This window comes from Grus americana, chromosome 1, assembly GCF_028858705.1.
Source record: "Grus americana isolate bGruAme1 chromosome 1, bGruAme1.mat, whole genome shotgun sequence".
NCBI classification, from domain to species: domain Eukaryota; kingdom Metazoa; phylum Chordata; class Aves; order Gruiformes; family Gruidae; genus Grus; species Grus americana.
The window spans coordinates 24950980-24974269 of NC_072852.1; the positions used below are offsets into that span (position 1 = coordinate 24950980).

A 23290-nucleotide genomic window follows, 5' to 3' on the forward strand; every position below is an offset into this window, starting at 1 on the left:
CTGCGCGCATGCGCCCCGCCACCCCGTGGCCGGCAGTGCCCGCTGCGGCTTGGGGGCGGGGCCTTGCGCGCAGCGCAGCCATGGCGGGGGCGCTGAGGAAGGTGAGGCGCTGCGGAGGTCCTTGAGGCGGTCGGCTTGCCGCGTCCTCGTCCTGCATGAGGGGGTTTACCTCCCCGCCATGCTCTGCTCTGGCGGGTTTCTAGGGAGAGGGTAGGGGGTGCCGGAGCGGCGAGGGGGGAGAGAGAATGGGCGCACTACGAGGAATGGGCTGAGGGGAGCGTAGGGCCCGGTTTCTCTCCCCGGCCCACGGGGGACAGCGGGCCCAGCGCCAGGTGCTCGCGGGGCAGCAGCGAGCGTTAGAGGAGGGGGCGGGCTCGTCGTGTGGGGAGGAAGGAGGCGGGTAAGTCGTAGTTCACCCCACCAGGAATGCTTTCCAACACCTGCCTTGTAATATGAGCTGCTCCCTCTCTTGGCGCTCTCCTTCCCCTTCCTGTGCTCTGGTCAAAACACTGCAAACTGGTGGTGACAAACGTGTGTGGTGGGAGGCTGAGGCTCATGTCACAGAATGATGGCAAGGACACAAGGGCAAGTAGTGACAGGACAAGGGGTAATGGCCTTAAGCTGAAGGAGGGTAGATTTAGATTCGATGTTAGGAAGAAACTCTTTACCGTGAGAGTGGTGAGGCACTGGAACAGGTTGCCCAGAGAGGTGGATGCCCCATCCCTGGAAGTGTTCAAGGCCAGGCTGGATGGGGCTTTGGGCAACCTGGTCTAGTGGAGGGTGTCCCTGCCCACAGCAGGGGGGTTAGAACTAGATGATCTTTGAGGTCCCTTCCAACCCAAACCATTCTATGATTCTATAATGGTCCCTGTCAGGTGTATCTTGAGCTAAAACAAAATAATCAGATAGCACAAGAATAGATGCTTAGGTACATTAACTATGTTTATGCTCTCTGTGCAGACCACTGGGCTTGTAGGATTGGCTGTAGCTGAAAACCCTCATGAGGTATGTCACATGTCTTGTTCTGTATTTAATAGAAATTGTCGATGAGATAAAAGCTTTTTGTTGCGTATTTGCATATGTAGGTACAGTATGTACCTTAAAGCGGTGCCAACTTAATGAAAGTGTAAGACTGTTCCAAAGTGATTAAGGAAGAAAATTAATTCTTAAAGGTTTAATTTGTATCATTAGGAGTTATTTTGCACATGTACTTTTTGTTGCATGTGCTGATTTCAAGACCCTTGTTTGTGTAAGTACTTTTATGAACCAGTTTTTGATTTCTGTCTCTCATCTCCAGTGCAAAAGCAAAGACCTTTTTAAATTCAGTTCTTCATAAGTGTAATTTTTACTTCACAAATATACAGATTTTTGCTGCCTTGCTATGTTGTGTTTCCAACAAGTACTGAAATAACTTATACCTATATTAAGGGGATAGGCTAGTTGTACATGATACAGGCCAACCATGTGGTGCAAAGCCACATCAAGGCCCTGTGATGGCAAGTGCTGTTGAGATTGGAATACTTCAGTGGTTCTTGTAGCAGTTGGGTACTTTTTACCTCCTCAGGCTCAGTAATGAAATTGTGTTTGCCACATCTTGCTTGCTTATTCAGGAAGCATGAGCTTTGAAAGGACTTCAGTAATTCTTTGATTTCTCCATGCTTTGAAATTTCCCACCATGCAATGATTCTATTTAAAAAACGCTCTTGCCACTGAAAGCTAGGAATAGTGTCAAAAAGAACCATTGGAAAAATCATTATTGTTCTGTAGAAATGATTCTAGCTCAGTTTACAGCCTTGTCAGACACCTTCTGGGTGAACTTAAATTTTGGTCTTTTTCAGTGACTTAAAGCCAGGAGTGAAGAAATCAACAATGTTTTAGCTGAAGTATAGATTCTGTGCCAGTCCCCTTTTTGTTGCCTTTTTTTTTTTCTTCTTTGTATTTCTGACTACAGTCTTCTGCTTCCATTTCTTATTGTTCCTTGTCCTGGTTTCAGCAGGGATAGAGTTAGTTTTCTTCCTAGCAGCTGGTATAGTGCTGTGTTTTGGATTCAGGATGAGAATAATGTTGATGACACACTGATATTTTAGTTGCTGCCAGGTAGTCAAGGATTTTTCAGCTTCTCATACTGCCCTGCCAACGAGAAGGTGGGGGATGCACAAAAAGCTGGGAGGGGACACAGCCAGGACAGCTGACCCAAACTGGCCAAAGGGATATTCCATACCATATGATGTCATGCTCTGTACATAACTGGGGGAGTTAGCCAGGAGGGGGTGTGGCTCAGGAACTAGCTGAGCGTTAGCTCCAGGTGGTGAGCAATTGTGCTGTGCATCACTTGTTCTGTATATTATTATTGTAGTTAATCTTCCTTTTCTGTCCTATTAAACTGTCTTTATCTGAATTCACGAGCTTTACCTTTTTCTTTTCAATTCTCTCCCCTGTTCCACTGGGGCAGGGAGGAGTGAGCAAACAGCCGTGTGGTTGTTTCAGCTGCCAGCCGGGTTAAACCACGACATTCCTATAGGACATCCATTCCTCTTCAGTTAGATACAGTTACCCAGCCAACATAAGGCCCAAAAGCTGCAATTTCTTCACCGCAGCATGTCCTTTATCACTGCACTTAAATCCAGCAATAAAAATGTTCAGGTTTTAGTTTAATTTTAATCTGCCTGTCACTCAGAACTTTGTGCTAGCATGAGGAGAAGCACCAGAAAAATTAATCTAGTTATGCTTTCATAGCTTATGTGCTTCTTTATATCTTTCCATGTAATTTTTCAGAAACTGATAGTTTAGACATGAATGTGCCTCATTTCTTCAAAGTATGGTCAGTATTAGAAACACAGGTTTTATTTTTTCCATTTTACATCAAATGTACTTCAGATTGCAGCTTTCTTTTTTCTTTTTTTTTCTTTCTTTTCTTCTTTTTTTTTTTCTCTTTGAGGAATCTGACACTGGTAAGGTCCCAGTCCTGATAAATCCCAGTCTAACCCAAGACAGAGTTCTGTGGTTCAGACTGAGTTATTTTGTTAATCCCACATTTCTGGATTGAATACCATAACCCTCTATATTTTATGTATAGATAGTTAGCTAGTAGGTTAAGTAGGACAAGAAGTGAAATAATTCTAGTTGTGTATTCTAACCATGTCTTGTGGTCACTTCAGCGCTTGCGAATACTGTACACAAAAATCCTTGGTGTCCTGCAAAACATTCCCAAAGATGCAGCATATAGGAAATACACTGAGCAGATTGTAAATCAGCGGTTTAATTTGGTGCAAACGGTGAGTACAGTGCTGTTTCGTAAATGTTACACATGAAAAGATTTTTAGGATGAGAAGAATGATTTTCAAAATGACTGGCTGTTTTTCAGGATTATATGTAGCTTTCAGGTATCAATTCAGCAGTAATTGAAGTCTTGAGGTTTATTTTTGTTATTGACTGGAATATTTTGATTTTATATTAAAAAGAATTGTTAATTTCTTACCAATGGTTTTTGTGAAAATTACAAGAAAATGTTTTTTCGAAGATTTGTAGAACAGTGGTAGTTTTCACACACTTGCACAAAAAATGCATGTGATCTTACCAATGTAGTATATCGCACAATCCTTGCCTTCGACATTTTAAAACACTTTTTTGGTACGTTACACAATACCAGTATCGCATAGTTTATTTAAGGTGATAATTGGAAGGTTGCATATGATTTTATAAAAAGCTAAGATTTTCTTTCAAGATACATACTAAAGCCCTTAGCTGCTAATGCTTCTTTGGATGTCATTAAATAGTACTCGGGTTTTGTATTTATCATTGAGAGTTTGATGTTTGTTTTCCAATAAGAAAAGTGTATGAGATTTCTTTGGTAATGTAAAATAACAGAAACCAGCTAATTTGCTGGTAGTTTTGAGGAAGACTAGAGTGTGATCTGGTTAAATTATTGGTTTTATGCTTTATCTGGGCTTTCTACTTCTCAGTAAAACTAAACATTGATTTCTATGTGTTTGAATACACAGGAGACTGATGTGCAAAAACTACAGGACAAACTGAATAGCGGTCACATAGAAGAAGTCATTGTACAGGTAAAGCAGGGAAATTTAAGGTTGGGTACAAAAGGGAGCAGTGGTTTTCAGTGTTCCTTTGGCTGAGCTTCTGTTCAGAAAATTGGCAGTTTTCCATTTCTTCCTTTGCTGCAAAAAACCAAACAAACAGTAAAAAAAAAATCTGAAAATGAAGTGATTGGGATGACCATGCTAAAACCTAACACAGTTAACATGTGTTTATTATGTTTATATGTATACCTACATTGTTTCTTATAGAGTCTAAATCAGTGGAAAGGGCAGAAGGTGATTTAATAATATTGGGGGCTAATCCAAATAGACTGGAAAATACCATGTAGTTGTCATTGGGAATGACTGGATGAACAGACTGTCTGTTTGGCTATTTGGAGGTGATTCAGTATGTTTTTTAAAAACAAGTACCAAACCCCCCCCAAACACACAGTTCCTTTTGATATTTATAAATTAAATTTGTGATAGTCCCTAGCCGTGGTAGGTGGTGACATCACTGAGATAATGAACTGAAATAGATGTAATTTAATACTTTGGCAATTGTATAGAATTTCTGAATTTGTGCATGGTGTTTATTAACAGGCTGAAAATGAGCTTTCCCTGGCAAGAAAAATGCTACAGTGGAAACCATGGGAGCCTCTAATTGAAGAACCTCCTTCTGACCAGTGGAGATGGCCAGTCTAATTTTCAAAATGGTGTAACCTCTTGAAAATCAAAAAAAAAAAGTTAATTATTAATCTATTGTTACTGACAGTTGTCTTTAAATTAAAGATAATAACTTCATAAAAACATGTTTTGTCCTAATGTCCACTTACATTTAGCAATCTAAAGACCGCTTCCAATTTCTTGCAAAAATAGTTTTAAGAAAATTCCTTTCAGCTGTTGTACATACAACCTTTGGTTTATTTCCTTTTGGAATTTATTATTAACAGGGTATTTATGCCTCATTCTGAGTTATTTTTTTAATTTATGTTATATTTTATGTTGCAGGCCATTTGAAATCAAAATCAGAGTTGTAGCAAAGTATGATCCCGCCCTTCACTCCCACCTTGTGTATTTTTGCCAGCTGCTGCCAGGGTCCTTATAACCATGCAGATACTGAGATCAGGGGTCTGATGCAATGAAAGCTATGCTTACCAAAAGTAACAGTTTTTTAGATTTCAGTTGAATCACTGTCTTGAACTGTCTGACTTGGCTGCCACATGAACACTAATTCTGACTCGGGGGAAGGGCTGGGAAGACCCAAGATTGGAGGGGTGAGGGGGAGAAGGACAACCACCCCTTAAGGTGACAGCAGGTTTCTTGGTTAGCAGGTAGGTTACCGTACTTAGCATAACACAAGTGGCACAGACTTTAGTATTGGGGTCTTACAAAGGCTTTGTTTATAAAAATGTATACTTCATAGATTTATTTGTCTGTTAATGATTCAGACCTTGAATATTACTTGGTAATATGAAAAACATAGTGTATCTTTCTTGACGCATCTGGCTAAGTTCTTTCAAACATTTAAATGGAAACAGTGTCTGCCTCTTCTGAAAAATTTTGTTTACAGATTTAAGCTATAAGCCCCAATTAAAATATCCAAACTAGATCTAAGGATACTGTGCAAGTTTGCCTTTACTCATATTTTTTTCAGTACCATTAATAAAGTTCTTGCAAGTCGAAAGATAAGAATATAGCTGTGTGACAAAAGTCTTCAGTTTCTTAGATGTTTATGGTAATGCCACTGCACTACATTACATTCTATAACATACTTTGTTATAGCTGGTTTTTTCGTAGTCATTAGGCCTATAAGTTTACTTGTGATATCATTATTATTAATGATTAATTACATCTTTATGTAATATTTCATACAATTAAGCTATTGGGAGAGTAGGACAGTAGAAAACCAGTAAGTATACTGTGGGCATTGACTCTACCAACTATTTTCAGTGCATTCTTTAGCATTGGTTTTTTCAACTATTATTACTATAATTGCAGAAATTTTTAGATATTGAAAAAGTGGAAAATATTTTCCTGCATTGGTTGATTTTGAAGGCTTTTTCAGTCTTGAAAAAGGTAGAAGCTGATCTCTTCTGAGATAAAACCACTAGATGGCATTCCAGAAGAGGACTTGGCTAAAGTTAACAAACACAATTTTCACCTGAGAGATATTAAAGGATTACAAACTTGAATGAGGGTGAATGATGTCAGATGAGAAATGAAGATGTAAGCATTGAGCTGATGTGAGAGGAGGCAAAATAAAAAATAAACAAACCCCCTTGAAGTCTAGTACGAATGATATTGGCATGTAATACTTGAGGGGAGGGGGGAAAGTTGCCAGAATGTGGTGACAACTATTGGAATTGTTTCTACTCTTTCATAACTGAGACATCAGTTGAACTCTCTTTTTGCTCAGTTATTTTCTCCCCTTCTAAAGCCGTATTTGTCATGTGACGTACAATAACTCTCCCATAAGCTCATGAGTTGTGTTGCGGGAGAGTCTGTTTTTCTTGGCCCGTTGCTGCTGAAATTTGATATCTTGTCTTTTAGAACTGAGTTTCACTGATCAAAAGCATCCTCATGTCTTCTCCCTTTCACAAATGCACAGATATGTCTCGGTACAGACCCTAATACAAGTTGTTTACTACCTTGAGGGGATTTATTTTTAGAGCTATATTTCCTAATTTATATTCTCAGTGATTTTTCTGGTCTAAAGCATTTCTTTCACGTGAGTCAAAATAGGATCATTTTCTAAATCTTTCTATCCAAAACACTGGAGTAGTCTTTACAAATGCTTTAATTGAGGAATCAATTAACTTGAGTCTTTAAAAGGTTCTACTGAAGCCAGCTAACTCTAGGAATCATTAGTAAGAATTTTTCAGCTTTCTGTGCTTTTTATCAAATGTGTTATGATTTATTTTCATTATTTTATCATTGGTTAAATTTTGTTTCATTATCTTAGCATAAATGAATCTATGCTACATAAGATTACTAAATTAATTAGTATTATGTTGTAGCATCAACTTTAAATAGCAGGTATTGAGAACAAAGGGAGGAAAGAAAAAGGATTACAGTTTTGAGATGTAACTGTGTATGCCTTTAGTTCATATGATCCTTGTTCCTGGCTAATTCAAAAGTACATCTTTGCCAAGAAGAGAAACGGTAATTTTTACCTTGCTATTAACTCTGTAACTATATATCTGACATTTAAAGCCACACTGTAGCAACAAAACAGTACACACATATTTTACAGGCAAGAGCCTATATTAGGAGTACTATGTTGCAAATAATTTATTTTAAGATGAATATGCTATCAAGGCATAATTTGGAGACTGACTGTGATGATGTTCGCTTGATTTTTCTCCATTAACTGTTGGAACTACATGATGATGCAAAAGATTTTATCATTATCTGCTGTAATATGGTAAGGTAAATCACTGCAAGCCTTAGAATTAACAAACTTTAGATCTTTAAACCACTTTTGAGATCGTCTGATTGCAGTCGTTATGCAAGTGAAAATCACCATATATTTAAGGATGGGACCTAATAGAGACAGAGCCTGTTAAACCAGAAAAACAACTTTGGGATTGCAGTGTAGCAGCAGTACTGAGGGTTTTGTTCCTGAAATGCTCTCTGCGCTGCGTAACCTATTTTGAGTGGCTGTGTTCTGCACAGGACACCATTTTCATCTTTGGCATAATTTCTGATTGTGTTCAAAGGGAGATGAGTGAAAGCTGCTTTTTTATTTACAGCATATGTGCTATTTCAGGGGAAAAAATGGAAAAATCATCTTACAAAACAAAAGTGAGTTTGAATGTTTAATCAAGTTGGCAATATCATAATGACAAAGTGACACAAACTGACATAATATCTATGGAGTTACTGCAGGTCCTATTCTACCTGTAGTTCATGGTCAATCCAGGTTTTAGAAAAAAGAGCATTACCAGTGGTAATGGGCAGTTTCTGTCCTTTTGATGGCAGGCAGGTCCACATTCAAACGCTAAACAATGCCTGTGGAATGTGGCAGCATTTATCATGGCATACTGTTATTGAATATGGGCATAATTTCAATGCCTGCTGAAATACAATTTTTTTTTCAGGATTCTTCCAGAGTTGTGATGCAGAACTGTATATTTCACCTCTAAAATGGTTGTGTGGAGTGAGCGTAGTCTGTTTTCCTGTAGCACGCTGAAACACTTGCAAGAGCTGTCTCAGAAATCACACATCAGACACCAGGAAATTCAGTTTCATATGGTTTTAATTCTGGTATCAGTGTCTTAATTTCCACTCTGCAGCCTCGGTCCTGACACCAGAACCGCAGCGCTTCCAGGGGAGAAAGCCACTGTTGGGCTGAGCACATCACACAGGTCAGTGCTGACGCGCAGCTGGAAGTGATGATGGTCTTTACAGCGAGGGTTATCAACATCCAAACACACCAGCTTTTCATTAAATCCAGGAGACTGGTTTGGGTATTAGCACAATTTCTGCTACTATCTACAATATAAACTGAAAGGGAAAATGGTGTTTTCTTACATTAATGTCATTGTAAGCTGGTAGGAGTTGACCCTCGCCCTGCCGCGGATGACAGTACAGGACAAGGCACTTGTCCGGACCATTGTTACCAGCCTCACGGAGGCCGGGCCAGGCAGCAGCAAGCCCAAGGTGCTGCAGGTGCTGCGATGCTTCCGTTAACGGCGGTGGGGTAAAACGGAGCCAGGGAGGCCTCCCAGACTCCGCCCTGTCTCACCGCTTCCTGTCCTTCCCCCCCTCCCCCCCCCTTTTTTTTTTCTGTTCTTTCTCGTCCCCGGGGCGTGCAGAGGAGCGCGGGGGATGAGCGCAGGGCGGCTCTGAGGGACCGGCGCCGCGCCTCCGCCTCCGGGCCGCCCCGGCCACCCCTCCCCCAGTGCGCATGCTCGCGGCCCTCCCCGCCCTGCGGCCCCGGGCACCGCCCAGTCCCGGTTGCTATAGCTACTGCGGCACGCCGCCGAGGCGGGGGAGCGGCCGCCACGGAGAGCTGCCCGGGGCGGGAGGCCCTGCGGAGCCGTGGGGGAAGTAACGGGTGCGGGGCAGGTGGGGGACGGGACGGGGCGGGGCGGGGCGGGCCCGCCCGTGCGCCCAGCGGCGGCCGCAACCCTCCGGCCCCCCGTGCGCCCCGGGCCAAGGGCGGCTGTCGGGTCGTGGCCGCGCACCGGCACGGGCGCTCGGTAGGGAATGCCCCTTTGCCTGGCTCCTACCGGGAGCTTCTTCCTCTTTGTTTTTGGCTTATGTTTTTCATGAAGATGGGATTTGGATTCTTCCAGCCCACGTCATTTTGGTGGCAGCGTGGAAAACCTTAAAGGTGTGCTGTCTCTGGGTAATACTCTGGAAATTCTTGTTATAACTGTATAAAGAAGAAAGAATTATGCTGACTGCCTGCTGGCAATACTATGGAGTGTTGCGTTTGTTAAACGCCAGTGAGAAGATGTTAAGTTTATCACATTTGGTGGAAGCAAGAACCTCGTGCTATTCCAAATAGGCTATTTGGGAATACATACAGAAAAAGCTTTTCAGAATATTATGTCACCCATCCATTTGGTAGGAGAAATGTGCTAGTATGCAATCTTAAATAGATACTGTGATTATTCTTGCAGGAAGGTTAAAAGTGTGTGACCGATACTTTAGGAAATGGAAGACCCATGGGATAGTTGCTTTGAAGTTGTTGTAACAGAAAGGTCAGGTGCAGAGCAGCCCTCTGCATCCTCGGAGAGAAGAGCAGTTGGAGAGGCCAAGAGCGAGGACCCAGCAGAGAAGCCGCTGCTCTCGGAAGCTACAGGCACTGTACAGCCAGAGGAGGGCTGCAGGCGGCCGTCTTCTCTGGAGCAGTCAAGTCCTGCACAGTGGGAATTACCCAGCGAAGGACTGGGCAGTCGAGAAGTGATCAGAAATAATGAGCAAGATGTATCTGAGCCAGATGCCCCATTCAGAGGATCATCTGAGAGTATATCTCCTGTTACCAATGAGAATTATTCTGCTTTACCTGAAGTAAGAAATTCAGAAAGGAAAGAACAAACATGTCAAAACTCAGTACTATCAGAGAACGCGGCAAGTGGGACAGTAACAGGTAAAGAAGTTATTAGAATGTCGGACATTAGGGCTTTAAGGAGATTTTTTTTTCCTTAAACTTGATTTTGGCTTCTTGCACCCCCCACAGCCTCATTCTGTTCATGTTTGCTGGATTTTTGTCTTGAAGTGACTTTTTATATTCTCATATAAAACATGCTTGAAAAGGTGAGGGATGTATTCTTTATCTCAAGTTACAGTAGCAATTTATAGACTAATATGGCATTTTATGGCATGATCTTCATTTCCAGAAATGTGCGTGAGGAGGTATATGTGTCCGGTACATGCATTTGAAAACCAGCAGCGTGTAATTCACATGAGCACATGGGCTACTAACACTTTAGACCATAGCAATCACCTTACTATTTTACGTTTCTTAGTCTCTCCTATAACTTACCTGCAACCCTTCCTTTATCCGTGCCTTTCTTCTGCAGTCCCTGGAACACTCCATCATTTCCTGCACTTGCTCCTTTCCATTCCCAATTCAGTGCCCCGTTTTCTTAGGTCTTCAGAGTGGAAGGTAACAAGTGAGCGTGGTGAGCGGCCCCTCGCAGCGTGGAGCTGCTGCCTCCCTCCCTCTGGGCTGGGCTGCATTCAGGTGCTCTCGGTCTGAGTAGCTGGCGATCGCATCCTAGTTAGGGTGCTGTACCAAAGCCAGATAGACTCTTATCTCTAAATCAAAAAGAAGTAATTTCTGGAGCTTCAAGTTAAGTAGATCTGGTTCAGAACATATTCTTTGAATAAACACCACAATGTCAAGTATTGTGTGAAAGGTAACAGTGATTGGGCCAACCTGATCGGCTTAGATCAGGTCTTAATTGGAGCAGGTTTACATAAGATTTTTCAATAAAAGTTTGCTGTATAAATGGGTAATTTTAAATCAAAGTTATGCATTTGCAAATAAATACATTTACTTACAGTAACTTTTCAAAAATTGTAATATGAATGACTTTTTATGTGGTGACAGTATTACATTGGATATCTTAAAAAGTGTGTGATAATACTGTTTCAGCTTTCAAGTGGACTGCCTTTCCAGCTCAAAAATCTGTGATAATTCTGTGATGCAGTGTTTCAATAAAGACAGCTCGGGGTAAACTTGACTTATTTTTTTATTTGGGGTTTGGTTTTGGTTTTTGTTTTGTTTTTTGAGAAGCATATCAGGAATTAATTTTGGTTTTATTTTTAGGAAGCATGATTGAGGATGATGAAGCTCTTAGGAGGACTAAGGCTAAATTTGATGAAACTATCCAGTCTGAGAAGTTCTGTCCTGATCAGGAACATTCTCCTGGGAAAGCAGTTCAACAGGATTACCACATGCCTGATGTCATAACTGTCAGAGTACAAACAGGTAAATGCTGTTTTTAAGCATGTATCAATATATATAATCATGCTGTAATCTCAATCTGTTACTAAAAGAAACACTATTTCTATCTTGGAACTTCCATTTTAACAGATTCTGATTCATTCCAAGATGTAGTTGTAAAAATTGAAAGACCTTCCTATCATAAACCATTTCTGGGTGGATTTAAGAACAGGATAACAGGAGCGGAATTTCATAATGCAGGATCACAGACCATACCCAAAAAACGACCTGACAAAGGAATTCAGTTATTTTGTAGGGAAACACAGGTAATGGCTTTGTAGTGTCTTTTTAGAATGTTGTTTTTGTCAAATGGAATAGAATGTCGACACAATTATTTCCAATAGGAATGAGGAAGTAGATCAGAAATAAGTGTGCACTTGAAAGTATTTGGTGGATGAATGTCATTATCTTGTGATTTTTGTTACACATAGCTAATTTTGCCACTTATTGTAATGAGGAAAAAAAAAATTGTTATAATGACATGCATTTTTTTTTCCCCAGACTGTTTTTGAAAAAAATAAGCCACAACAGACAAAAAATACAACATCAACACAGATGACTAAAATTGGCCTGTATGTGTCAAACATGTCTGACAAACTAATAAGTCCTGGAAAGTATTTCACAGCGGAAGAATATCATAAACGTAGACTTGAAGCAGTAAGTTCTTATCTGTTTGAAACTATCTGTAAAGCAAAGTACTACATTATCTGAATATTCAGTGACTGTTCAGAGTGTTCAAAGAGTGAATTTAAAGTGAACTTTAAAATGTCTGCTTCACATCTTGTAATCTCTCAGATATGGAGGAAGCGTGTGTTTGTGTTTTTAGTGACATTTGAGACCTTGCAATTTCTTAAATATTAAGAATTCTGAGTTTACTGTTTTCTATCTTACAGTGACAGTTCAACTTCCATATAGAACATTAGGAATTAAAACAGGCTTATCCCTATGGCATTCTCATGATCTCCTTGGAAGGACCTAAGCTACATGCTTGATGTATGACCTCAAATGGATGGAGTATTGGGTTAAGATTTAGGAGACCTGTATTCAGCTTTTGGGTGTTGTGTTTTCTGGGGGTTTTGTTTGTTTAACAGACCTGGTAGGTCTGTTAACCTTTGGCAAACCAATCTGTCTTGGATTGTGTTCAAGCTACCTGCCTTGGCATTAAGGTAGAACCTGGCTGTTCAAACACATGCAATGGGTCTGTGGGGTTTTTTGGCGCGCTGAGTTGCTTCATGCAGGTGGTTCCAATGACGGATTCTGCATATTCATTGTGCAGAGGATGCCATTTAGGCATTCCAGATTGCTTTTTGAAAACCACGTATTCAGTGACACCTCACTTAAGTACACCCAACATCGTGTTCGGCGAGGCACTGCTTTGTAAATGCTCTAGTTATTAATTTGATTGCTTAAAAAAACCAGTCTGAATCTAACTAAATGGAGAAACAATTGCTTCCCCAAGTGTCTAAGTAGGATAATTGTATTGACATGGTTGGCAAGATGCTTTGAAATCTTCTACCCAGAAGTTTTCTGTAAGAACTTCTTATTTGGTCAGCATCAGCTGATGGCAATAAGCATCTTGTAGGAGTGGAACCCAAATACGTAACAGTTTCCTTGGGACGGTTTTACTGTGATCATTAGTGCCACTTACTGACATCTGTAATGTATCTATAGGTAATCTATAATGCACAGTAGAGAGATATTAGCTTGGTGTTGGTTCAAGTTGATGGATTCACACAGTGTAGTGTAGTTCCATATTGAAATACCAGCTGAAGACATGTTCAAGAGAAATGTTAAGGTATCTCTAGAGACAGTGTAACTGTATTAGTGTGGTTTTGTGCTTGATAACCTTCAATGCTGACCAATGACTCTTAGGTCATGGTATTGACCTAGCTAAACTGTGTGTGGTCCAAGTGCTAACTCTGCTGGCAGAAGCTCAGGCTTGTGTGTTGTGCTCCCTTAGCATACTATGGACGTTGCCCTCGTCTTTAATAGTCACAGCTTTGGAAGGCAGATTTTTTAATTTTCTTTTCTAAGTTCCTTCATAATAGCATTGGTAACTTCACTTTCATTATTTTTTTACAAATAAAATGCAGTTAATTTTGTGTGTATGCGTTGATTTTTTGTATCTAGAAATTCAAAAGAAATTTTGCAAATACATGCTTAAATTCCCAGTCTAGGCACTGTGTAAATTGATAGCAAGATGAGGACCTCTGCCTACAAAGCTGAAAAGACTAAAACCAATGCATGGCAAAAGTTGTTTTTTAAGGGGAGATTTTAAAAGGAAAAATGAATTTCATAATTGCATCTTATATTTTAACTTGATTATTTGAATCTAGTTTCTCCACTGTACTCACTGGTTAAACTCCTGCAGTTACCTAAATGAGTAAGCATGCTAGTGTTTAGACCAATAGGTACATGACTGGTTTTGTAACATTTGAATTAGTTTGAGTACAACACCAATCTTAGAAAATATAGTTAAGTAGCTAGAAAAAAATAGCAGTTAAGAACAAAATATTATGCTGTTTTGTTTTAAATTCACAATTCTTTGGTATTGTATCACATATAGGTAATAGTATTACAGACATACTTCCGTCGTTGGCTTGCTATAAATGTAGTACAAAATCTGAGGGAAGAAAAGAGGTTAAGGCTGGCATGGGAGGCCCAAGAAGAGTTACGGAGAAAAAAAGAAAAAGAAGACAGACTGAGAAGGGAGCACGAACGCAGACTCAATGCTAAAACACAAGAAGACTTTGAGCTACTGTACCATGCTTTAGAATGTAAGTTTTTTTCTTAAAGTGATACTCTTATATCAGCAAAATAGTGCAATTTGTTTAAAACAAACATGGTTTTGATGTGTTTCTATAGATACTTCCTTGATTATTTTTTAAAAGTATGTAAAATGAATTTCTTTCATTTAAATAATTCTTTGACTTTCATATATTACCAGAAGCAGAAAAAAAGGCCTTGATGCTGTGTAAGCGCTGTTCAGCAATAACTAAAACATCCCTGTGTTATCAACATCCAAAGCATAGGATCATACAAGCTACTATAAAGAAAATTAACTTTATTCCAGCCAAAACCAGTATACCTTTTCAGGAAGTAATCAGCTTGTAGAATAGTGCTATTAGGTAGTTTTATTATTACTTTTTTCATTGATCTCTAACGTTATGGTCAGCTAGAGGAACAGGAACTCATTTTTGGATCAGTTACTTTAATCTTTTTACTCTACATTTAAGACGCTGCAAATAATGCCATAAAGAAGTTAGTATTCAGATCCATCATTCATCATTTAATATAAACATTTTTTACAATGGATTAAGTTTTTGCCCAGAATTTTACAATATATGACTGAGGTTATTCTTTTTGTCCTAGTCGTCTTCTACTGATGCTTTTTCTCCTTTCTAATTTATTCCATGTTTCACAAAACTGTGTTGTCAAAATTTTAAAAATCTGTTAGGAGTCCTGTAGGGCATCCTGAAAGACTTTTCCTGTTGGAGTCGATGATGTCTAATACAGGCAAGCACCTCTAAACTTTCCTGGAAAAATGAGCTGAATACTGCAGATAATTAACATAGAACATTACAGGAGAGTAATGTTGCAAATGTAATAAAAACCCTAAAGTGTGTTCTTTTGGAAAAAGAAAACCAATAGAAAGCAGTGGAATTGTACCAGCATATAATGAAACTGCAAGAGTTCTTTTTAAAATGTTTCCTTTTAAGCAAGATGCTTGCATTGTGACTTGTAGCAACTCATACGTTATCCAGGCTACAGTGCTGGCTTATGGTATAACCCTTTGGCAGTTTGGATATTATTGTCCCTGTAGTAGAACTGGCCTAATGGATTACCAGCTTCATTGCAAAGCCACCTGACATACCTTGAACCATCTCAGCTATTTCTTCTGTGGTAAACTGAGCATAAATTTGGTGGCGTGTGTTATTTGTAGAGCTTAGGATCATGATTCAGGAATTCCCAAGTTACATGCTAATCTTTTAATACTGTCATACCTTGTGTGGCATTGAACAAATCACTTTGAATGTATAAATAACTTATAAATATTACTGTTTGTGACAAATGTAAAAATTGTTACCAGTCTTAAACTTTAGAATTTCGGAAGTGATATCTTCATGAGATTTGTGGTTTGTTAGGGGTTGTTTCCCCCGCCCCTCTTTTTCTTCATAGATAGTTAGCTTTTCACTTGACAAGAATCAAGCCCTTCTAAAGGTGTGTCTGACTAGGTAATCAAAAGCCAAAGTACTCCATAGTACTTTCTTTTCCACTTATGGCAAGTACTACTATTCAGTATCTGAATTCCTGCAATATTTTCTTTAAAAAACTGCTTCCTAGTTAATGTGCTATCAAATGTATGATCCACTTTTTTTTTTTTAAATGTGAAGAGTCTTATTTGCAATAGAAAAAACCCCAACAACCTGAGTTAAAGTTGTGAATGAGTGCTGATATTCCCAATATTTTTAGAGTTAATACATGATCATATAAGTGTGTCTTGTGCTTAATTTAATGTCATTGGATTCACAAATAATAAAACTTTCCACTGTGCATGTTCAGGATTTAATATCTAGGCAACCTGAAAAAGCATGTGCCACTGAAACAGAACAAACTCCAGTATTTGAAAATGTCTTTTTAACATTTTTGTTAAAAATAATGGTCTGGTATCAATCTTTTTGTTTTGTTTTTGTTTACTGGTGTTGACTAGTTGCTTGTCTACGTGGAGACTTGCAGTCATGCTCTTTATTTTAATAGAGCTTAGTGGTTCTAGGAAGTTTCTTTTTCTACCTGCATCTGAAACTACTTTTACATTCTTATAGTGTCAACAGTCTACACAAGCTAAATCATTGTGACAGTAATAGAATAAGCCTATTGTCCTCCAGAGATCTGTGAAGGTTATTGCTGCTGATCACAACAGGGGGATACTATTACAGGGTCAGCCAGTACAAGCAGTTCCTGTTGGTACAAAAACTTGCCTGTTGACTGTGTAGTGCAAATGAGACATATCTATATATATTCAGTGTGTCTGCATATAGAGACATTCATTGTTTATTGGAAAAGTACGAACGACTTTGTTTTACATTAACTGGAATAAAAATTGTAAGGAGTAACATCTCTGCCTGTAGAACAGATAATCTAAGAGGAATGTTTTTAACTTGGTTACATGTATATATGGTGAAGCAGGAGGTCAGTATTGATGATAACTGACAGCTGCTTAATTTCTGTAAGTACAAAATTGCTTACTGTATTAGCTCTACCTTTGAAGTTGCTGCCCCCTTCAGGCATACAAAGCTTCGCGTAAATTAATTCTATACAGTGCTTTTGTTTGCTGAAATGGCTTTATTTAAAAACGTATCTTTGGGTACTCAGAACTTGTCAGACAGCTGTCATTAATACCAAAGCTTGGAGAGCCTTAAGGAAATGAATTGAAATATTTTCAAATGGAAAACATAAGGTATTGTAGATAAGGAAGCCACAGGCAGAAAATAAACCTTCCTCCTTTCCCTCCTCCTCCTGCCTCTAATCTTACCTGATACAGGATGTTACAGGCTTTTTCAGTAAGTGTGCATCACATATTGGATTGTTTTCTTTTGCACTGGGTTTTTCCTTTTGCCTAACTGTTCTGGAACAATAACACCACTTTGAGATATTATTCAGGAATGTTGAAGTTTTGGATCTTACAAAATTCCCTACAAAACTCCAGAGGTATTGGAACAGACTCTTCAGAGAAGCAAAGAATTGTTACAGTGTATGCAAAGGAAAACACTATTCAGTAAACACAATTTGATTTTACTAACGGATTTCTGTAAGGGTATACAGTCTGTGTATCAGCGGTTATAGTCAGGAAAAGGGGTACTGCAAAATAAACTGTGATAGGCACATATGTATACATCTGTCATTAAGTAGTCTAACTTAAAATTATAAGTGCAGCAGGTTCCTGTGATTTGGCGATTTGACCATTAGGGTCAGAAGATCAGGCTCTTACACAGCATGTGCTGATTCACGTGCTGCCATCATCGGTATCTTGTGGTTCGCATGCCACCCCTTTCCACTTGAAGGGTTCCGTTGTAGAAGAGGAAAAAGCAATGACTGTCTAATTATTAATGCGCATCCATCTGCCTTAGATGGTAAAAGATGATACCGCTCAGATATTCAGTGTGAGACCTGGAGTGCTAAACGTGACTGTCAGTCAAGTTTTATCTCAGTTTTTGAGGACTTTAAGCTTCTTTAGATTTTACTCATTTATGCAGGGAGAAGCAGTAATATTCTCAGCACTGAGTACTAGTGGTGCCACAGTAAGATGCTGTCCTTAATCTGTTGAGAAGATCTCCATGGTATCTTTTCTTGTGAAAAGATGAAAAGATGAGCAATTGTTTAAAAAGTTCCTATTGCTCATACCTTTTTGAGCTGTTTGAGACTCAGTTATTTTAGATGCAAAATCGTGAAGAAATCATTTCATCACACATTTCCACAGGAGCTAAATTCTTTTTCTCACATAAAGCTCCTTTTCCTCCTAACCCGCTTTTGAGTTTGGAGTACGAATTGCCAGTTTGGAATTGATGTACACACACATACTCTCACAGAACATCTGTATAATTTACATTTATTTCTGGGCCATTTTGTGTGTATTGAAAATATGCATAACAATCAATTCCCTAACATGGAAACTGGCTTTTAATGAATATTGAAAATTAATTATGTTATTTCTTAAATATGAAAGTAGCAATGTCACTGGAAAACATATTGTAAAAAATACCCCAAATATTTATATCTGTAGTATGGAGGCAGGAGGAGACCAAACGCATTAACGGAACTCTTACTGGAGCTGAAAGAAAGGCAGCGTTTTGTGGACTTCTGGAACAAGAGGCACAGCTGATTGCTTCAATTGGCAGACACAAACTAAATGCAGATGAGGAGAATCAACAAAAAGCAATACTGCGCTTTCTGAATAAGGTCAGTGATGTAATTTTGGGCTGAATATAGAGAATACCGAAGTACAGGAACAGAAAAGACATCTGCAAACTACCCGCCAAAAGTAACTTCTGTAGCTTTAGCAGTTAATCGCGTGAATGCTAATGTTACAAATATCCAAATTATCTAGTTGTTGATTTCAATGCAATTCAGTAAATTTCTTTTCCAAGTTGAGAATTTCTTAGCTCTGACTGATTGAAGGACTAACAGTGCATCATTAAAACTGTTAACTACCTGTGTCTATGGTAAATCTCAGGTGTCTGTATATAATATAAAAAAATAGCACCAAGTGGATGAATTTTGTATTATGTAACTATTCTGCATAAAGAACGTGATTCTGATGGCACTGTTAACAGCCTTCATTTAAAGACTCAAATTCTAACAATTCAGAATGGTTAATTTGAGGTTATAAAGCAACACAATATTGCATACGAAATACAGTATTTTGTACTGTGTGCATTACAGTGATATAGGAATTCATGCATGAAACTATACCCTTTCTTAATCTGTTTTTGAGGCTTTAAAAATCTGCCTATTAGCTTCTCTTTCAAAAATACTCAGTTTCACTAATCAAATCTAATGACTAAGTGATTTTCCCTCTGGTATGTTCTGTTCATTGCTATCTATAGTGAAACGTTTGCTGTTGCATTTAAACTTAAATGCAAATGTTTAAGCAAGTATTTGTAAAGTTAAACTTTAATTCTGCAGAATGGGTTAACTGATTTTTAATTAATTGATTTTTAAAATTTTTTTTCCTTCTTCACTCAGAAATGTTATCCTTCAGGAACTAGATTTGTCATTTATTTCCCCATTGCGCACAGGCCTCTGGTCACCATATGTCTGTCTTTAAAGAAATCATTTATTCTGTTTTCATGTACAGGATAGAAACCCAGAAGAGCTTTGACTGAATCTTACATCACATTGAACTCAGTTATTAATTCACTAGTTTCAGTTGCATTAGAACTTTAACTTGAGATTTTATTCTTGTATAATCTTGGGGATGAAATTTAATGCAAGTGTTCTTCAGGCTTTCATCTATAAAACTAAGATGAGAATTCATTCATACACAAAAATTATTTAGAATAGCAGTAGATTTAATGGCAACTTAATGTAAAATACAAAAAAAAGGTCCTTTTTAGGTAGATGTTGCAGCAATCCATCCCCTCAGAAACAAAGAAATAGTTTATTTTCTGGCTGTTTCCATAGTATGTGAAATAATTGTGAAAACAAATACTGCAACAGAAATAGTTTTTCATTGTTTTTTTCTTTTTTTAATTTTGACTATTTACTGCTCAAAAGAAAAAATGACAGTTTTGTCCAAAAGAGACTTCTATTCCCTTCTTTGTTACTTTAAGCATATACCTCCTCATGCACGCGTGCTTTTACAGTGGTTGCTAGTGGTTGTGTGCGCGCTGCATTCCAGGTGGTTCTTTTTTGCGCTGAGCTCTTCCTTCTTCAGCATTTGTATTTCGAAGAGGAAGTATTTGATTAAGCTTTTATACAGCAATCATGTTTTCTCAAAGGAATTTGTGTAATTATTAACTACTGCTTAGTTCATACCTTTCATGCTTTGTGCTATTTCTGCACCCATCCTATGGATTTTTTTAATTTTTTTTTTTTTTACTTTTCTTACCTTTTTCTCTCTGTATTTGTGGTGGTGTGTTTCTCTCCTCAGGTGCTTCTTTCTGCTTTTATTCATTAGTAGCAGAGTGCAGTTACAGTAGTCTTGCTCTCTGAAGTAATATAGATAACAAGATTATTGTGAATTCTGCAGCACTGCCAGCAGACTAAAAGGCAAGAAAATGCTGGCAAAAAATCTGGAAGTTTTAGTTTTCTTGCATCAATCTTGAATATATGAAAATAGACTTGAAATCAGAGAGCTTGTAATTCTTTCTGAACTACTGGAAATCTTCATATTGATGTGACCTCTTTTTTTTTTTTTTTTTTTCAGTAAAAAGCTGCATAATTTCTTTCTTTTTAAATTATTTTATTTAATACCCAGTTATGATGAGGTAGTAAGAAAAATTACAGAAATTACAGATATCACATCTTGCTTTGAATAATTTAAATGTTATAATAATATAGTAGGTCTGTGTTAAGTGTCATTTGCAGAGTGGAATACCAAGACTGCTCATATATCGGTTGTGCAAATTTATCAGCAGAACCTAGTTTTGAAAACCATTTCCTAGGGTAAACTCTGCCCATTGACTCTCCCTAGCATAAGCAAATGACCGTTTTATCTTATAAGTGATTACAGTAGTGATTACATTGAAGAGGTGCAGCATGATATAGCTTCTAACTTGGTGAGGGTTTTTGTTTCATGATCTTTGTACAGTACCAGAAATTCTAAAAAAAAAAAAAAAAAAATCAAAAAACAAGCAAATAACAAAGTCATGAAGTTACAGTAGAATCCTCCTTTTTTATGACAGAGAAAATAGCTTTTTCTAGTTTTGCTGAAGTTAAAATATTTCACTAAGGAATGAAGAGTTTTATTTTTTCTGATGTCTGGTTTTGCTATTGCATTTCTTAATCAGTTTTGGCTCTGAATTGTGATCTGTGATTAACAATACCTCCTTTAATTAGAGTTTCACCCCCACTGATAATGTAATTAAATGTCAGTTATTCAGTGTTAAGTCCTTTTTTCAATTATTTTGTCTTTTGTTTGCTAACCTAACTTTATTTATTTAAAAGTGAGGAAAGCATTATTTTAATTGCGGTGATAACTAGTCATATCTGTTCTGTCTAATACCCTTGGTATTTTTATGACTTATCACCATAGCAAGCCTGTATATTTGGTCAAAGTAATGATTATGTCAGTACTGGGGTCATATCCAGAAAACTGCTCAGCATGTGAACGCTGCATGGAGTGTTGCTGTAGTTAACTCCCACTGAGATTGCACAGTGTAGTTCACGAGTATTTATGAACACTCAAGTTCCAAATACAGTGAACAGAGTAATTAATACACAGAATGAGGTTCCAAATAGCTGTCCCAATTAAGGAAAGAGAGTGGCGTTAGGTAATGATGGGGAGAAGATTTGGAATAGTATCTATTGGATTTAGATACCGACCTCCACAGTGAACTAGCCCCCTACGTAACAGTCTGGTTTGCAACAACAACAACAAAAAAAAAAACTAAAAAAAAAAAGCCCGAGAGGAGAATGCTGGACTTTTCAAACTGAGTGGTGCAGCTGACACCATGTAACTTCTCACTGTCTGTGGAAGTTAAAGATGTGCAGAGACAATTGAAGTAGAAGGCATATGGTATGTGGTTAAGTTAGCAAACAAGAAGCTAGCTGAAGTATCCGATAAGCTGTAAACTCGTACTCTGCCTTAGTCAGCTTTAACAAAGTCTATGCCTTCTATCCATCTGTATAGCTAGCATAAATAGAACAGTTCCCTGGAGATATTTTGTACTGCAGTAGACTCTGAGGCCTTAAATTTGCAATCTTTACACAGTCAACAGTCCCATTGATTTTTACTGATAGTTTAGAGGGATTTATGACTGCAAGATGAAATAGAGAGCAAATGTATTCTAACACTACCATCAGTAGATTTGTTTTAAAGAAGTAGAGCATATCCCTGTAGGAGATTATTATTTACTTTTAATATACTGTAGGTCAAAATTTTCATGACCTGCAACTTTAAGCAAAGTGTGCCATTGGATACTTGCTTTGGTGGAAAAGGTACTGTATAAATACTAAATGCAGTATAAGAATTAGCCTTTTGTATTAGTCGAGCATTAATGGTAAGTCCCTATTCGCTCTGGTGAAACTTGATGTAACATAATGGCCTTGTTCAGCTGGTGATCAGATTATAATAGCTCCGAATTATACAAATTGTTTCTGAAGTGTGCCCAGCCTAAGAGATGGAAAGCGTACGATGGAAAAATCACTGAAATGGATACACAGTACACACTTCGTGCCAGAGAACTGTTTGAAATCTACCGAAGCATTAGCATGAATGACATCCCAAAAGATGAGAGAATAGATGTGCTGTTAACACTCAGACGTACGGTGAAGGTATGTTTTATTTTTCTATTTATGTTTAGCTTGAAGCTGTTACTTCCCAAAGATACAGTCACTTAATTACATTGACACTCAGCAATACTTCTTCTGGCAAACAGGTGCCAGGATGATCAGCTGGCAGCAGGAGAAAGCCTACTGTATCACCTGGCATGAGAGCGTAATTTACATTCCAGATATACTCTAAATTCATATTTCACTTTGTGATGAGCACATTTTTTCTTCAGCTTGCGTTAGAATCTTAACCCCATGCTTTTAGACTTCTTTGTATATTAATACATAATAACATTTTAGTACAAAGTTTAGCTTAATATTTATAACAGCTCGATGAAAACCATGGCAGAGATGTAAGAGGCTATTACTATTCTTTTTTCTCAGTTCTTCAAAATGTCTGTCTAGAACCTTATCTCTCTGTTGGTTTGGGTTACCACTTTTACGGCTGACAAATACGGAGTTTTTTGGTTTTGTTTTCCCCTCCCTCCTCACCCCCACTGCTGCTGCCTGTGTTCCCAGGGAGTTAGAAGCTGGTTGCATTTCTTTGAGTCTTTCCTTTTTTTTTTTTTTTTTTTTTAATTTAATTAATGTACAAAAAGAATAATATGAGTGTCAAGGTACTTTCAGGATGATGCTGTTGACAAACTAGAATAGAATGCTGCTTCCCGGTCTTATTAAAACAAATAAACATGTCGCTGTTTGCTTTGGTAGTACCAGAATTTGATCTAAAGCCAATACAGCATTGGGAGCATTGCAGGTTTAGGAACTCCTGCCCATCTTAATATAAGTCAACATTGCC

General features: G+C 38.2%; 2 protein-coding genes across 5 annotated transcripts in view; both read left to right on the forward strand.

Annotated features, from left to right (window-relative positions):
* Nucleotides 1–5731, forward strand: NDUFA5 (NADH:ubiquinone oxidoreductase subunit A5). The gene is made up of 5 exons (XM_054804590.1): nucleotides 1–101; nucleotides 961–1005; nucleotides 3159–3275; nucleotides 4002–4067; nucleotides 4638–5731. Exons 1-5 carry the CDS (start codon nucleotides 9–11, stop codon nucleotides 4737–4739), a joined length of 423 nt encoding a protein of 140 aa, XP_054660565.1. The 5' UTR covers nucleotides 1–8; the 3' UTR covers nucleotides 4740–5731.
* The window catches only part of IQUB (IQ motif and ubiquitin domain containing), a 27729-nt gene continuing 9736 nt past the window's right edge, over nucleotides 5298–23290 (forward strand). For 2 of the 4 annotated variants that reach the window (XM_054804551.1, XM_054804559.1), the window contains exons 1-9: nucleotides 5298–5368; nucleotides 8138–8404; nucleotides 9668–10137; nucleotides 11323–11484; nucleotides 11590–11765; nucleotides 12001–12156; nucleotides 14066–14276; nucleotides 18281–18456; nucleotides 22324–22494. In XM_054804551.1, the coding sequence (XP_054660526.1) occupies nucleotides 9702–10137; nucleotides 11323–11484; nucleotides 11590–11765; nucleotides 12001–12156; nucleotides 14066–14276; nucleotides 18281–18456; nucleotides 22324–22494 (1488 nt within the window). In that variant the 5' untranslated portion in view covers nucleotides 5298–5368; nucleotides 8138–8404; nucleotides 9668–9701. Of the gene's footprint in view, nucleotides 5369–8137; nucleotides 8405–9667; nucleotides 10138–11148; nucleotides 11485–11589; nucleotides 11766–12000; nucleotides 12157–14065; nucleotides 14277–18280; nucleotides 18457–22323; nucleotides 22495–23290 lie in introns of those variants that run through there. The other 2 variants (XM_054804569.1, XM_054804578.1) reach the window with 2 other exon arrangements.

Excerpts from the sequence above, each read along its gene's own strand:
- NDUFA5 (XM_054804590.1), top strand. The coding sequence starts at position 9 with ATGCGCCCCGCCACCCCGTGGCCGGCAGTGCCCGCTGCGGCTTGGGGG. Across the intron at positions 1,006-3,158 it reads TAGCTGAAAACCCTCATGAG|CGCTTGCGAATACTGTACAC; the intron begins GTATGTCACATG and ends TGGTCACTTCAG. Across the intron at positions 3,276-4,001 it reads GGTTTAATTTGGTGCAAACG|GAGACTGATGTGCAAAAACT; the intron begins GTGAGTACAGTG and ends TTGAATACACAG.